At 39.9% G+C, this 16863-nt stretch overlaps 1 protein-coding gene across 1 annotated transcript; it reads right to left on the bottom strand.

The window, feature by feature from the left end:
* Positions 1-289: 289 nt before the first annotated feature.
* Positions 290-16603, bottom strand: CALM2 (calmodulin 2). The gene is made up of 6 exons (XM_081855101.1): positions 16432-16603; positions 9160-9190; positions 3780-3923; positions 3600-3706; positions 2036-2171; positions 290-923 (listed from the first exon to the last, which is right to left on the bottom strand). Exons 1-6 carry the CDS (start codon positions 16432-16434, stop codon positions 895-897), a joined length of 450 nt encoding a protein of 149 aa, XP_081711227.1. The 5' UTR covers positions 16435-16603; the 3' UTR covers positions 290-894.
* Between the last annotated feature and the right edge of the window lie 260 nt (positions 16604-16863).

Raw genomic sequence — 16863 nt, forward strand, 5'->3', positions numbered from 1 at the left:
TAATGTAGTGGGTATAATTGAAAACACCACCATGGCCATAGCTCCCAACTTAGAACCAATTCCAGCAACACCCCAAAACCAGTCCCTTACAGTTGAGTGTGTCCGTACAGAATAGATCAATGATTTCATGTGTCAATAGCGGCATTACAGGTAACAAATACCGAACATAGAAGCTCCAATGGGCCATCTCCCCGACATTCTTAAGTCTGTATCTGCAGTTCCTATTGAAGTATCAAGAATTAACATGACAAGAGATATACAAAATGTTTAAAGAGACAGAGGAACAATATGGGTTAATTGTAATTTTTTATTGGAAAACAAATATACAACTTGGAATGGATTTGAGGCAAGTTGTGCCATAAGCAGATTCTTTTGAAAATAAGTGGCTGAACAAAAGTTTTAAAAGCATAGTAACCATAGAATAAAAGGTCTTCTGGTACAGGACCAGCAGTACAAAAAATAGTGTACGAGTACCTGGATAATACACCCGTTTTGCAATAGTGCAAACTTTTTAAGTTCCATATTGTTGACTGTCCATAGTCCACACAGAGTTAAGACTACATTTCAACAACATGCTAAGTTTCCTAAAAGAACTAATTTTAAAACAGGCATAACCTAGATGTTCCCTCATTTGACCAACACATCATCTAGCTTTAGAAGTGTGGAAGGGCTTAAATATCCAGAGTAAGCCACATGCAAACATTTGTTACTTTGATCATTTTCCCAAAATATCAGGATGACAGATAAAGGGAAAAACATGGAGGAATGAGTTTGTTACTATACATGCATATTCTCTTGACAGTAGGGGGAAACCTTTTACAGATAAGTTACAAACAGAGAAAAAGGCAAATAAACAATTTGTACAAGAAATTTAACACATTCTGTACAGTGTCTTCACTTTGCTGTCATCATTTGTACAAACTCTGTAGAGGAAAAGAGACAGTCATGTTTATTCAAGTATTTCTGCAACATGTTCGTATTAAGGATCAACTTGCTACGTTAAGTGCTTCTACTTATTAGAAATACTCTTACTGGTAGCTCTGTACAACTTAGGCAGATAAATTTCAGATACATTAAATGATAAGGATTTTTAAAAATGGATTTATATCCTGCCTTTTTCCCAAGCAGGGATTCAAGGCAGCTTCCAACATTAATAAAAACTAGCTAGTTAAAAAATAATCAAAATACATTGGAAGACATTTAAAAGCAACAATTAAAATAACAGCTTATGACTACTAGTAGCTCCCCTCCTTGCATCAATAAACAGTACTGAGTTTTCTTTCAAAACTTCTTTTAAACTTCTTATCTACCTAACTGAAAAGCTATCCATCTAGGGATCTACATGAAGATTTCAAATATTAGACACACCATATTAGTTTCCTAGGGCACCTGGCTCCCAGTATGTCTATCTTTTAGGGACTAGGTTAAGGCATTTTTTTTTATCCTTACAGATATTTTAATGGCTAGTATTTTAAGTATTAGAAGAATGCTGTATTTCAAACATTAGAAGTTCATGATATTTTAATTATTTTGTTTTGCTTTTATAATGCAAATGAAACTGCCCTGAAATAAGTACTTTGAAGGGTGGCATATAAATGCCTTAAATAAAATAGCCCAACTGCATGTTCTAAGCCCAGGGCAATATCTGTTTAGTGAGTTTATTCTTACATAAGTGATCAACTTAAACTACAATGGCACTTCTGAACAAACCTACCAGCTATGTACTATGATAAAAAGTCACTGTCTGCATTACACTGAGAACAGACCACTTTCCTACTGTACAGAAATATGCAAAGTTTATTATTCATTATTTATTAATTAAGCATATTTAAGTTTGTGGCAGAATGTTAGTTAGACCATATTGAACTATACTAGCTTTGCTGCAAATGCTTAAGCAGCAAAGAATGCAAGTATGGAATATCCCAACATGTGCATGGAAACAAACGTTCTTTGTATTCTGGCCAGTAAGTTCAGGCAGCTATATTAGTCAATGAGGGCTATAGTAGTCAATGAGAAAATCAGTTATCAATTTTACCTTCATAGTTTACTTGACCATCACCATCAATATCTGCTTCTCTAATCATCTCATCAACTTCTTCATCTGTTAATTTCTCTCCAAGATTTGTCATCACATGGCGAAGCTCTGCAGCACTAATATAACCATTACCATCCTGTAAAACATTTACAAGTAGTTTGTAGAGAGCGCTTTGCTATATTCAGGTGTGTGCAAGTTAGTACTTATGCAACAGGAAATAAATGCCAGAAACTGCCTTGATCAGGCATAACTTCCATTTTTTAATCCACTATCCCCTTCAAATCCCACCCTTGCCTAGAGGTGCACAACATGGCCAGAAATTTTGAGCTACTTAAAATTTATAGCACCATCTGTATTTTGGACTGCCTTGGGTATAAAATCAACATGCAGGTCACTCAAGTTATGAATGGTGTTGCCAATACGTAAATTCTCCCTGGAATTGTTTATACCTTTATTGTTTTGTAAGAAACATACCATTTAAATTTCAGAAACCAGTCATATTATGCAGTTGCTGACTAGCTAGATTTGTTGCTTGGTTTGAATCACTAGACTTCCACAACCGAGTATCTGAAGCTACTGAATGGTATCTGAAGAAGTGTGCATGCACACGAAAGCTCACACCAATAACAAACTTAGATGGTCTCTAAGGTGCTACTGGAAGGATTTTTTAAAAATTTTGTTTAGAGTAAAGAGTGTTATTATGAACTAGTTCCAACATAGTCAAGCCTAGGTTTTGCAGGGCAGTAGCGATATGAATGAATGCCTACTCTTTATGAGTTGTCACAGTATCTGAGGGCTTCCTTTTCCTGCCTCAGCAAGAACTACTTAATATGAAACAAGAATATCTAAAAATTGTTCTGCGAACATACACCAATTTGTTAATGGGGTAAGAACACAGGAACAGCTGACTAGATCAGGCCAAAGGCCTGTTCTCACAGGGAACATATATGACAGGTTCAAGAGCTCATACGAGAGGTTTAGTTTCAACTTCCAACTGTCACTTGATCTTTTTCAGAAATGTCACAAAGTAACTGGACATAAGATCTTAAACAGTAACAAATTCTCAAAATGCTCATGAAATGGGTTCAGCAATAAAATGTATCAACAGCAGACATATCAAAACCAGTAGGAACCAACCTCCTAAAAGCATTTATAGGAGAGAGTACAAAGAAGTGTTTTAAAGAACTGACACTTTGATATATATTTTTTACAATCAAGTATATAAATGTTATGAAATAAATCACCTGAACAGCCCCTACAGTTCTGAGGCTACCACCCCGAAGTCCTGCTTTTTGTAGACACTAATTTGTTAACCAAATAAGATATTTTAAGCAGGGCCTCACCAGCACAGCTCAAGTTGCATCTGAATTCATATGAAATATCAGGGCTTCCAGAGATTAAGAATCTGACCTGTTTCTCAGCACTAAGTTTAACTGATTGAGTTAAACAACTCAGCCAAATGGAGAGTGGATGCTAACTTAGCTGAAACTAGAAAACTGGTACTGAATATGAAAATTCTCTGAATTCTCAGATATTTCCCCTCCCGAGTGTATTAATTGAATACCTTATCAAATACACGGAATGCTTCTCTAATTTCCTCCTCGCTGTCTGTATCCTTCATTTTTCTTGCCATCATTGTCAAAAATTCAGGGAAGTCAATTGTGCCATTGCCTGTAAGATAATTTGGTTGTTAAATGAAAGCCATTGGTGTTGGAGCAACTTAACTATTTTAGTCCAAGCTTACCATCAGCATCTACTTCATTGATCATGTCCTGTAACTCTGCTTCTGTTGGATTCTGCCCAAGTGACCTCATCACCGTCCCCAGTTCTTTTGTCGTTATAGTACCATCTCCATCCTTATCAAATAGCGAAAAGGCTTCCTTGAATTCTATAGGATATAAAGATTAGACAGCTTAAAATTAAATATATGCTTGTACAACTTTATATTTCTACAAGCTCTTTTAAACTGCACAGGTATTGAGAAGCATTAAGCACAATGAATGAATCCAAAGAAACTAAAGCACATCCAGGACCAAATAATATGGTTTCAGCAAGATCTGAGGTATTAACATTTTCTGAACACTCTCTTATGTAACCTGCCTTGAGCAGAAACCAGGGTTGTTTTTCAAGCTGGCCTGCATTGTGTACAAGTGGCAAAGTCTTGCCAAGAATGTAATTGTAGAGCAGCCCTGCTAGATCAGACCAAAGGCCCATGATTTTCACAAGTGATCAGCCAATTTTTCAACCAGTTTGCAGCGTGTCAATTGTTTGAATTCTTTTGTACTTGAAAAGCCATAACCATTATTTCCTCATAGAAAAGATTCTCTAATACCTTATCCATCATTTGTTCCTTTCTGTATCCTTCCCTGTGGTTTATTTGCATGGAGTGACCAGATACATCAAATTCCAAACATGGTAGCATCATAGTTGCATATACTAACATTATGATAGGCTGCTTATTTTCAATCCCTCTTAGTAATTCTGAGTACCATTTTCTTTTTTCCACTGTCACAGCATAGGAAGTTGTCCACAATCGCATAATACTTCCTGAATGGTTACCACCAATTCAACTACATTACATTTACAATCTGAGTACCTTTATTCCTCCATAATTGTCCTCAGGTAGTTATGGGAACAATAATATGGCCCTAGTAGCAGGTTTCCAGGCCAAAAAGCCTCCAAAGCTGACTGTTATTTCATTTATGAATTGTTACCTATGAAGCACCTTGAAGCTATTTGTTCTGCTGAAGGTTTTCAGTGCACTGTATATAGCATGCTAGCTACTTTGCACATGTATAGAACCAGAGGAATCTATTATTTTACTAGTATCACTTTTCAACCTGGTTTCTCACATTCCCTAATATTCATGTCCTTTTCTAGTAATGAACAATGGTCTATATATTTTTGAGTCTTTTATTACATCGGATTTATGCCACTTCATTTTTTATTATTAATTTATTTATACCACACCTTTTCTCCTGACAGGACTGAAGAATACTTTTGAAAGGCCCTCCATTATCTCTGCATGTTCACAGACTTTATTCTACCCTTAATTTTAAGAGCACAGACTGTTCAATCCCCTATTGAAGGCGACCAGGTAAGGTTAGATGCTTAGCTGCAGAGAAAAACAGGATAACTAGCCTCTTTGATAGTTAAAGAACAGAGCTTGATAGATGCTGATAATCTTGTTGAGATAAGAGCAGAAGTTTTGATAGGAAAAGAATATCAGTATTAATTTGCCCAAAGGGGAGATATATGGAAAAATGGATATATAGAATGAGATACAGTTGTACCTTGGATCTCAAACACCTTGGCTCCCGAACAATCAAAACCTGAAAGTGAGTGTTCCTGTTTTCGAAAGCCAAACGTCTGACACAGCTTCCGATTGGCTGCAGGAAGTTCCTGCAGCCATGCTTTTGTTTCCAAACATTTTGGAAGTCGAACCAACTTCCGGAACAGATTCTGTTCAACTTCCAAGGTATGACTGTATAGGGTTGTGGAATGGATGCTCATATGGATGGAAGAATTTCACAAATTCTCTCTTCCATGTGCAGCACCTTCCTATCCTTCTGCCCATAGAAAAATCCTGGATTGGCTCACCTCTGTGTTGACAGTAGTTTATCACAAACTGCTATGACCATGGCATAGCACACGTGTGAAACAGTTTGAAATTTATAGAACTAACTGATCAGTCTTGGAAATTTGACTAAGAAAAAGAAGTTTTTTGCGTTGATAGATGACCCATTGCTAAACTGATTGTACTGTGGGTTCTGGCAACCAAAAATGAAAAATCTTCCTGCATTCAATTAGTGTGGCAAGATCAGTAAATGGTTTGAACTTTTTTTAAAAGTAGGAACAGTGAAGAAGAGTATGTGGCCCTCCAGATGTTTCTAGAATTCCCAGCTCACATCAGCCCTAGCAGTCATGTTCCATGGTCATGGATGGCGGGAACTGCAGTCCAACAACATCTGGAGGGCCAAAAGCTTCCCTTCCCTGCTTTAAATTGACTCCAATTACAGTGAGACTCCAAATACTGCAGTCTCATCCCATGTTTCTGTTTTTCCATGACCTTCAGACAGCATTTAAGCAGGTTTCAAGCTTGAACTGAAAGATTAGTTCAGACTACTACACTCATTACTGTTTTATTTGTTTCAACAGTTTATCCAAAGCTTTATGGCAAAAAAAACCCTCCTCTCAGTAGTTAAAGTATCTTTTTAGTTTTACATTAGGGATATTTGTTTCTTTTAGTTAACCAGGAAAGAGCCAAATACGTTAAGGTTAAGACCAGTTTACACATTCAGCAGAATCAAGTAGCATTTCCCCCCTGTATTAAACAACTTTGGGAGATGCATGTATAAATGTCATTTTACAAACCCTGTAAACACACACAGAGAAAGATTTAAACAAAATGTTAGACTGAATCCCTGTTATAGATTTCTACATTAGGGAGCTCCCCTCCCCCGCCATAGGAAAATATAAATCCCTCTATCTCCCACACCATGATGTTGTGAGTCCAGGAAAATATTTCACTGGGTTCTGCCTTGGTTTAGTTTAGGACTTGGAGAAATGTAGCAAAGAAGGAATATGTCACATACAATTCATACTTTTGAGTGGTGACCACTTAAGAGTCGATAGCTAAGATAACATAGGTTTGCACTGCCACAGCCTCTATCCTAAGGCTCTATCCTAAGCAAATCTAATGCATGCCTCCTGTTACTTCCTGGAATTTGGAAGCTATGTTTAAACCTAGCCTGTAGCCAAAAGATTCACTTTTAACCTTAATCTTTTTTAAAAAGTTTAAGGTTCTTGCAAAACAAAAAAACAGTCATGTGGCACCTCAAAAGACTCGTTTTTGCTGTATGAGACCAACACAGCTACCCTGCTAGAAACTTATTATATGCATAGCAGCTGTTGATGGGCTTCTGGACACAATTCAAATTGCTGATTATGATTTCTTAAAGTATGACTTCTTAGGGCCCGGTTTATGTGAAGGACCACCTTCTACATGAGATTGCCCAAGTTTTAACACCTTTAAGGATCTCTATGTCCAGCCAATAATTCAGCACAGACATGAGAAAGGGCCTTTATGGTAGCAGCATCCAGGCTCTGGATTCTACCCATAGGCACTTGTATAGTCCACCCTGTCTGTAGTCCACCTAACCCTACAGGCCTTGTCAATAAATGAAGACCTTTTTGTTTATACAGGCTTCTGACCTGCTAATATTTGTTTTTCCACTGTGTAAACCACTCTTGTAAACCACTGTGTAAACCACTTCCTCAGGGAAGGTGAGGAAATACCTTTCAAGTATGGAGTACCTAGTACATGCCCTGGATTAAGCTTTCTGCCTACCGTATTAAAACTACAGTGGTGCCCCGCAAGACGAATGCCTCACAAGACGAAAAACTCGCTAGACGAAAGAGTTTCCCGTCTTTTCAGGTGCTTCGCAAGACGAATTTCCCTATGGGCTTGCTTCGCAAGACGAAACGTTGGGCGAGTTCTTGCGACTCCCCCCCCCCTTTTTCTAAGCCACTAATAGCCGCTAATTCGCTAATAGCCGTGCTTCGCAAGACGAAAAAACCGCAAGACGAAGAGACTCACGGAACGGATTAATTTCGTCTTGCGAGGCACCACTGTACTTAGGGAAGTTACTAAAATCACAATAAATGAAAAATGTTTTCCTAAGATATTAGGATTACATCAGCAACTTGCTCTATATTCAATAGCCACAGAATTTTTTTTAAACTGCTGCTTTCTTTTTATTGCTACTTTTTATTGTTGATCACGTTGAACAAAGTTAGTAGACAACTGAGTTTTATACGCTTGGTAATATTCAAATATTCAGAGGGCAGCTTTAAATAAAGGGCATCTCATCCCCAAAACTTAAATTCACAATTTCCCCCATTCTATACAGGAATCTATACAACAACAACACTACTTTCACACACACCTTAACAATAGTAGCATACAATGTTCACCCCTTCTATTATCAGTGCAAAGTATCACAACATTTGCCATTAGACACTTTTCTAGAGACCTGACATGCATTGGTCCATGGAAAGCAGCTTACCCATCTTGTCCCACATAAATGCAGGCCCTGAATTTTTGGAATATCCTTCTACCAGCATAGTGTTAGCTATGCTTTAAAAGTATTAATGAATATAAATTATACCTGATTTGAGAACTTTTAAAATGAGCTATTTGATAAACATAAAATCAACACTATCAATAGAAGACTACAAATGGTGTAGCAGTTGATTTGATTCACTAACCAGCAGATGTTAGCTACACCAATATTTAAGTGCTTGAGTTCAACAGGAACTGTACAAAATCAATGTTTATTCTGACCAGCTACGAACAAGTATTTTTTCTACACATGCATGCAATTTCTCGATGCTACCATGCAACTGTTTGCTGACTTCCACAGTTTGGTGTGGTCACAAACTATTAAAAAACTGGCATCATACATGTTAAGAGACTTTTAAACCTAACTGCACTGGATACACGTGAATAACTACATTATTCAACTTACTGGGTTGTGGCAGCATCTTTAAAAAATTTAAAAGTGAAGTTGAACATTAAACTTGGGCTTGAATTAAGCAAAGTTTTACCACTCGACAAATATTAATGATCTGAGGTACAAAAATCTAAATAATCACATACACAGTATCAATCCCCCGAACAAAAATACTAGTATCTTAATTTTTTTATCTTATTTGGTTAATAGCAACAAAGGTGGGAGGAGTCAGTGTGAATCCTGATTGTGTAACTTGCTGCACAAGGAGAGAAAGCTTGTAAATCTGTACGCTACTTGTAGTACAGAAGTGCACACATGCCAATTGTTACAGCAAGAAAAGCAAGTATTCTAGGCAATGCAACAGTTCTATCCCGTGAGTTATGAATGTCAGGAAGTCATGTGTAGTTAGTTCTTAGTTATATAATAAAATTAGGGGTACTGATAAAAATAAGGCTGTGTGACACAAGAAATGTTTATCTTCTAATTATTAGTTCTACAATACTACTTATAGCATCACAGCTACTTATAACTACAAAGTTGCACATCAACTGAAAACTACGCAAGTTTTATATCACCATGATTACAAGTAGTGTATATTTAGAATCTCACCTGCAATCTGCTCTTCTGTCAGTTGATCAGCCTATAAAGATAAAGGGAAATTAAATTAGTACCTTGAAAATTGACATCCTACTTACAGATTTGCCTGTTCCTAAAAAAACCGCTATTTTCACATAAAGCTTGGCAAGGAATCATTTTGGGAATGCCAGAATCAGAAAAAAATTCTGAATGGACATTAAGTCTACTTGGGTTCAATCTGGGCACTGCTTTTCAATAAAGAATGGGTCTAATGCCCCAGTAGCCCTTGGCCCGCTGCAAATTGATGGGGGTGGGGTGGGGGTGGTCCTGCATGCCCTTCTCATACAGATGCAGTTTTTATGAAGGGAAGAGGAGTTATCTGCATCAGATGATTTTCTGGCTGACAGCTGGGACAGGTTGAGCTCTCATCCCTTGCCCTTACATAGCAGCCAACTGCTTGGGTGCAGCAGAGAAACTAAGCCAGATGGCAGTTTGCTCAAGCTATATTCTACCTCAAATTAAATAATGCAAAACAAACAGACAGCACAGTGCTGAAGCGGCTTTGTGTTGGGCATGATCAAAGTGAATTGTAACAATGGAAAACTAAAGATTGATATCCAATATTGTACCCAGTAAATTTCACAAATGTGATGACATGTCACTTAACCAGAAAACTAAACTAAATTGTGCATCAAGGATTCATTTGATATGACTGGAACTAGAGGCCTAGCCAATTACTTGTCATAACACTATAGAGACTGTACATCAACAGTACTATGTATTCCCTGGCACTAAGAGCAGTTTTCAATTGCCCTGAAGCTCTGGAACAATATTCATCTGAGGCATAGAATAATCCTTTCAGATATTACAAAGAACCTGTCATATATTCAGCTTGAGCAAGCTCATGACTTTGAGTAGGGCACATATGCCAATTTCTATGGAGAGCCCCACCTTAACTTGCAATCCTGTTGACCAAATTTAAACTGAATGGGAATTTATATTCTTTGGACTGGGAAGCAAACTGTGTAGGAAATAATGCACAATAGGTATCATGCTTTAAAATATACACTTCTTGGGGAAAAGTAATGTTACTGGGTTATGTGAAGAACCCCAATGGGGCTTCCTGCAGCATAAACCGAGCTATACTTGTATGTTACAGGTTGCATCAAAAGTTCCCATGTGATTCAAGTCCAATATGTTCACAGAAACCACAGCAAAATTCGAGCAGGATTTTAAACATCTTAACCACATCCTGCTTCTTTCAGGTGCAAATATAGATTTTCCTCAATGCAAACTTAATTTTCAACATTAAGAGTAATAATGGTTTTATAGAAAAAAACACATCTTAGATGTGCATCATGGTTTATTACATCATGGAAAGTTACTATAAATGAGAAATGTTTGTTGTTGTCAAAAGTGAACTGTAATTCTTCCAAGAAAGAGATATGGAAAAAAAAATTTAAATTCTACTAGCATTCATCAGTTTCATAAACACCAAAAAACCTCAAGTTGCACTCAGCAGTATCTTACAATTGTATTTCAGATTTTAAATATAGCATTAATTTATATTATGTAAAATGACAAGGCTATTCTCCACAATACAAAAACCCCTATACGTACAAATCAGTCTTCAATTTTTAAAAAGCCTAGTGAAAACTGCATGCAAGTATAAAGTGTTAAGTAACATATTCACCCAAAAATATTAATATTACTTATTAATAGTATCATACAATGAAATGTAAGAATCTTGAAATCAATAAAACCAAGCTAACATTTTCAAAAGTATGATTTCATTACTTATTTTCCAAAGGATCCCAAAATTTATGAGAGGTTACCAATGCCACACCTCCCTTGGAAAAAACTATCTATAACATCTTTATTGGAACCAAAATGAGAGGTTGGTTATATTGTCTTATTTTAAATCCCCCACCTGAAGCCAAGTTATATTACATCAGATTAGTCATAACACGAAAGCATTTCAGTTTGCATCATCTAGCACACTGCCCTTCAATCTCGGGTCACCAAATGGTGTTGGATGACAACCCTCATTATCCCCAGTCAGTTTAGCCAATATTAGGAATGATGGTAGCCCAATGTAGCACCTGGAAACACAAAGGTCCAGAACACTAATTTTCAGCCCAGTCTGCCACAGAACCATAGTCCAATCTACCACAGAACCAGTCAACCAATTTTAACTGAACATTATTAAGCCGAGCAGTAGCAACCTCCTTCACCAGCAGGCCACCTGAACTGTTCTCTGGATACAACAGAAATTAATGTTCAAATCTGTCACATTTTCAAGTAATCTTCACTTTTATAGTCCCATATTCAATTATTTTCAGGTTAAGTTGCAATCTCCAACTAGATATACAATAAATTTCCAATTACAGGCAGTGACCATTTTGTGCATGTTTAATTGATGGACACATAGGTCATTTTCGACTTGAAAAAGGGTGGGGAGATGCATGCTCCGCTGACACACGCAAATGCCTAGGACGCAACCACCGCGCAAATAGGGAGTTCCTTGTACAGACATATGAACCAAAGTGGAATGACATCAACTGCCTTCCCGATATTCAAGCTTCCTATAGCTTAGTTACCAAAGAGAAAGGTGACAAGATACTGAAGGATGGGACTTAACTGTTCCGGCACAAATATATTTGAAGCCTTGGTGCATCATTGTATGTTGCTGGTAAGCTTTCTTCTAGATGGCTTTCAAATCACAAGCTACACAGGCCTGCACTTCATAACCCTGTAGTGGACTGCAGTCCATTTGAAGATACCAGACCTAAGGTGCACCTCAGTATGTATTTCAACAAAGACAGACTTTAGTTTTATAAACCAAGATCCTAACTCTCCCTGTGGCCTCAAGTTAGGTAAGAGTGTGTGTGGTGGAAGAGGCAAAAGAAATATACACAGAAAGGGCTTTCTCAGTTTGCTTCATACCCTTCACTTCTACTTTATGAGTTTGAGCATAACACCATCTATTTTTATATACTGTCTAAATGGCTATACACATATAGCTAAACTTATTGAAAGGAAGTAGAGGATGCTGGGGTAGCTATGCATGAAGTGAAGCCTGCAAAAAGCACCACTCTTGGTTACCATTAATACTATGACTAAAAAAAAACATTTAGAAGTCTTGTGAACTTGCTGCTCACTTCCCCTCAGGAAACTGATTCACTGAGACAGCGAAAACAGCAAGACTGAGTAGCCCAGAATCAAAGTCAAGCTCCTGTTTTGGCTATTTTCCCCACCCTCAAATTGATTTGTTAACTCACTTATTGGATCTTGATTACAAATGGAGTATGTTAATCAGGTTCACAGGAATCAAGTGTATTTCTGAATATATGTATGTCAGGTGGGGTGGAGAGAGGTGGATCAGGTATTTCATCCTTACCCACATGAGCAGGGCTTGGGGGATGAGAGGTATTTCAGGCATATACTATACCCCTTATTTGCCAAAGAGCTGCATTGTGCAACATTTGAAGTGTACGGCAACTTTGTATGGCAAGAAGATTTGCTTCAGTAAGTTGAATAGACTGTGGTGTGTCACTGGTACAAGGTGTACATTCTGCATATGATCAAGGACCCTGTTCACCTGTTTCAGAGATAGACCTGCTCCGTGAAGCAAGGTGGATTGATTTAAATTACTGGAGTGGGAGGAAGAACCAGTATAAATAAATCGACTTTGAGGTGAAATTTCTAGTTTTGCAATTCATATATTTCCTGGAAAGAGTGCATTCCAATTGCACACATAGCTCATATGTGTTACATTTATAGAATACTTCCAAACATCTGGTCAGAGTCTAGGTATATACTTGTGGCAAAGAAAGAGGAAACATTTCTTACAAGATGAAGTAATCCAAGACTAAAAAGCATGGTATTATGGGGAAGTTGTGTGAGAAATTCAGATTACGACACAGAAACTAATGGAAGGTATCATGACGTGCTGGTGTAAACTAGCACTCCTCTATCGTGCCAAGGTGAGCAAGTTCAAATATGAGGTAGGCCTATGCAAGATGAAAGTGGATCCCTTTATGCAAGCTAGGATTAATGAGGGGCCCACATCCAAGAGGTCATCACCACAGAAGAGTACTACTAATACACTGAACTGACCATGTACTTTCATTAAAAATTACCAGTTATAATATTCTGTAGTAGCTCTATCAAGAGAAACAACAATCTGACCTAAACATCATAGCATGAATAGAATTTTGAGGTGTCGCTACTACCTGCCATTCACATCTACAAGCATCTTAACTTATGCTGCAAGGAAACATACTAATGAGCTTCAGTGCAGGCTCAGCTGCAATGGAATCTACACAGACCCTGCAACCATCCTGAGGCCCTTCTTCCTGTGCCTCCTCAATGAGAGGTTAGGAGGGTGGCAACACAAGAATGGGCCTTTTCTGCAGTGACTCTATGTGGAATTCTCTCTGCAGGGAAGCCTTTCATTATATACTTTTAGGCACCTGGTGCAAATGTTCCTCTTCAACTAGGCTTTTGACTAACATCCTATACCCTTTTAAATGTGTTTGTGGGAGAGGGATTATTGTTTTGTTCTACTGATGAAGGGCAGTATACAAATTTAATAAATAATGATAGCTTTTAGCTCTCCTGGTGAAACCCATCTCTCTCCATGACATCCCTAATTTCACCCCCCCCCCAAAAAAAGACTTTTAAAGTGTAGAAGGTCGTGAGCAACAGGCTACGGACAAGTTTTGAAAAAAGGAACCAAGGGCTATTTCTGTGTAGATGGGGAGGAAATGCTTTAAGGCAAACTCCATTGAGGACAGAGGGGGAAATAGTGACCAGTAATCCTTATGTGAAGGGGTTCCAGGTTGGAATACTGTGGAAGAAAATATTTGTCAATAGAGAAGGGGCTCTATTGTTGGGAGGCTTTGAACCCAACACCTATACTAACAGCATGGCTATCAACAGATATATGCAACAGGAGCTCCAAAAAGGAGGACGCCAGGAAGAAAGCCTGAGTTTTGGATAAGATCCTCAAAGTGTTTCATTTTCTCCATTAATTTTTTACTCTAGTTTGACCATTTACTCACAATACGTTGCTTGAGAAACAAACAGTACCTGGGAAAACAAGGTATCATAGGTAGGCACTAAAAAATTTCCAATGCCTCAAAACAGAAGCCTTTAAAGAATGCAAAGGGTCTGTGGAATTAGGCCAGTGTTCCATCTAGGCCAGTATCTGGTTCTCAAGTGGCCGGCCAACGGTAAGTTTATATTCCTAGGTGTCAACATTTTTATTTTTTGAGTATTTGTGATCTGGCATCTTGGATTTTTCCAGCCTTCAATATATTCATATTCCAGGCACAGCTTCATAATAGTCCAGGGTTGGCTGCTTAAGAGACAGCTGCTGAGGCTGACATACCCAAATTAAACATGTTGCAGAACGCTTACAAAATGGTTTACATCTACTCTCCAAATCTAAAGCAATGCACAATTTCTCTCAGGTAGGTCACTATGTTTGCGAGACACAGCACCCAATATATTTAAGGAATGGAAAAGTATTTAGAAGATGGTCAATATTAAGCCTCTCACAGGGTAACAGAAAACAACTTTCATATATTATGCTCATCTCGTAGATGAGGTTCCCAAAATACTAGCACTAACTGGAATCTTCATAGCTTTGAATATCTAAAATTATCCCTTGGTATATGAACCTCTACTTTTATGGCCACTGAAAAGCTAGTTTCCCTTGATGAATACATCTGCATACAGCCTTAAGTGTCAAAACAAATCATTCAACTTCACTTGAGTGAAAAGGTATTAACTGAGCTCATCCAAGCAATTCCTTCAATAGGAAGTGAAAAGAAACCCATGACTGCCAAGCCAGAGGTCTGCAGCCATCTCCTTCACACAGCACACCCTTGCTTTGCAAAAGACTAGGAGTATCAAATCATGCCCAGCTTTCTAATGCCTTTAAGATCTTACTGCAAAATTTGCATGGAAAGATTTTTTCCTTTTACATATCCTTGCTGCGCTCCCAGCGGGAGTCACAGTTGCCATTAGACAAGGAAGCTGCTCTCTCTTCACAAGGGTTTACGCCTAGAGGGAAAACTGCAGCAACAGCCTCTGCATTATGCTGCTGGATAGTTCAAGCAGACCCTCAGATTGATTGCCTCAAGTCTCCTTCCAAATAAGTGCCTTTATTCCAGCGCATGACAACTCGGTATAACCCTGCCAAGTTTTACTTAATAACGTGACAGCTCGACAGTAGCCATCAACAGAAAAAAAAACCTTTACTTTTTAAAAGGATACACAAGAACAGCGAACGGTTTATATTATCTCAGGGGTTACCGGGACCGCACTCTTTAGCTAACAGCACAGGGGTGGGGGAGCCCAGGCACCGTCTGCCTCATTCTACCCTCCCCGCCCCGCTCCTTGCACGAACATCACAAAACTCCAAGCCCCTGGGCTTTTGCAGATTGCATTTTCTCATGCGAAGGTCGATCTGCTCTTACAGCTCTCCCTTTCCCCCCTTACCCTTGAGGACGAACAAAGCCGGCGACCTGGCGCAGCCGTTTTGGATACCCTCTGCATCCCCCATCCCTCCAGGTGCGATCTTGCAATGCATCAAGCAGCAGCAGCAGCAGCAGCACCCTGCAACTTCTCCCTCTCGCAGCCGCCCCCTCCCCGACAACACGCCGTTCCGCATGCACCGAATTTCTCCCCAAATACGCCTTCAAGCCTTAATTTTTTTTTTAGGTAGTGGGGGAGAGAGAGATCAGCGATCGCGGTTCTGGATTCCAGCAGCTGCCTCCCCACCCCCAAGCCGAGGGCTGCCAAGGAAGGGGCGGCGGTGACATCTCGGTTGCTATAACGACGCTGTTGCACCCACCCCGCCCCACATAAACGCGCGCGCGCGCCGCTGCAGCCAACTGCCGCCTGCGCCTGCCTTCTCAGCCGCTCTTCCCCTAAACAAAAATCCCTCGACTAGGCAGAAAACTGCCGCCGACTATATGGAGGTTGTGCATATGCGTATATCTCTCTCGTCCAAAACGCGAGGGAGAGGAAAGCAGCAGGGCGCCGAAAACAACTGTCGCCGGTGGTTTGAATTTTGAATCCAGCCGAGGAACGTTGAGATACACACAAGCGGAGGGGGGGGAACGAACCACCTCCCCCCGCGCCTCCCCACAGCCCCCCGAGAGGCGGGTGTCCTCTCCCCACCACCACCACCTCACAGCAGCCTCAGGTTAAAAAGGCGCCGATTGCGCGCGGCCCAACCGCCGATCCGAGTTAAAACGCAAACCGCCTCTCCCCGCTCGCCCGTTTGCTAACCATGGTGGCTTGGCCCGGGCTTGGCAGCAGCTAACGCTGAAGACGAAGGCAGCCTCGCTAAGCGCGGTAGGCGGGAGTGGCGCGCTGTCAGTCGTCTCCTCCGCTCCTGCTACCTTAACTGCTCGGCAGCTCTCCTCAGACTGAGCACAGCGCGCCTGCCGGCAGCGCCTCATAAACCACCTCACCGCTCTCCCGGATCCCTCCGCGCTCCTAACCCGCCCCATCTCCCTTCCCCTCCCCCCCGTTTCCAAATCACCATAGAGAAGCCGCGGCGCGGGGCGAAACGAGATCCGGCCCCACGCCCTCAAGCAGCCGTTACCAACCGTCGCTGCGGCTGTCTATCCCTTTTCCTTCCCCACACCGCCACGATGCTGTCAGTCGTCCCCACTCGACGAGGAACAAACAAGGATCGACAAGAAACGAGAAATCATA

The sequence above is a fragment of the Podarcis erhardii genome, assembly GCF_964252035.2.
Source record: "Podarcis erhardii genome assembly, chromosome: 3".
Lineage (NCBI taxonomy): Eukaryota > Metazoa > Chordata > Lepidosauria > Squamata > Lacertidae > Podarcis > Podarcis erhardii.

What these genes read in the sequence shown, in the direction of transcription:
- CALM2 (XM_081855101.1), bottom strand. An exon ending in CAATGAAGTAGATGCTGATG is followed by an intron (nt 3,707 to 3,779) that starts GTAAGCTTGGAC and finishes ATTATCTTACAG; the next exon opens with GCAATGGCACAATTGACTTC. An exon ending in CATTCCGTGTATTTGATAAG is followed by an intron (nt 2,172 to 3,599) that starts GTATTCAATTAA and finishes AATGTTTTACAG; the next exon opens with GATGGTAATGGTTATATTAG.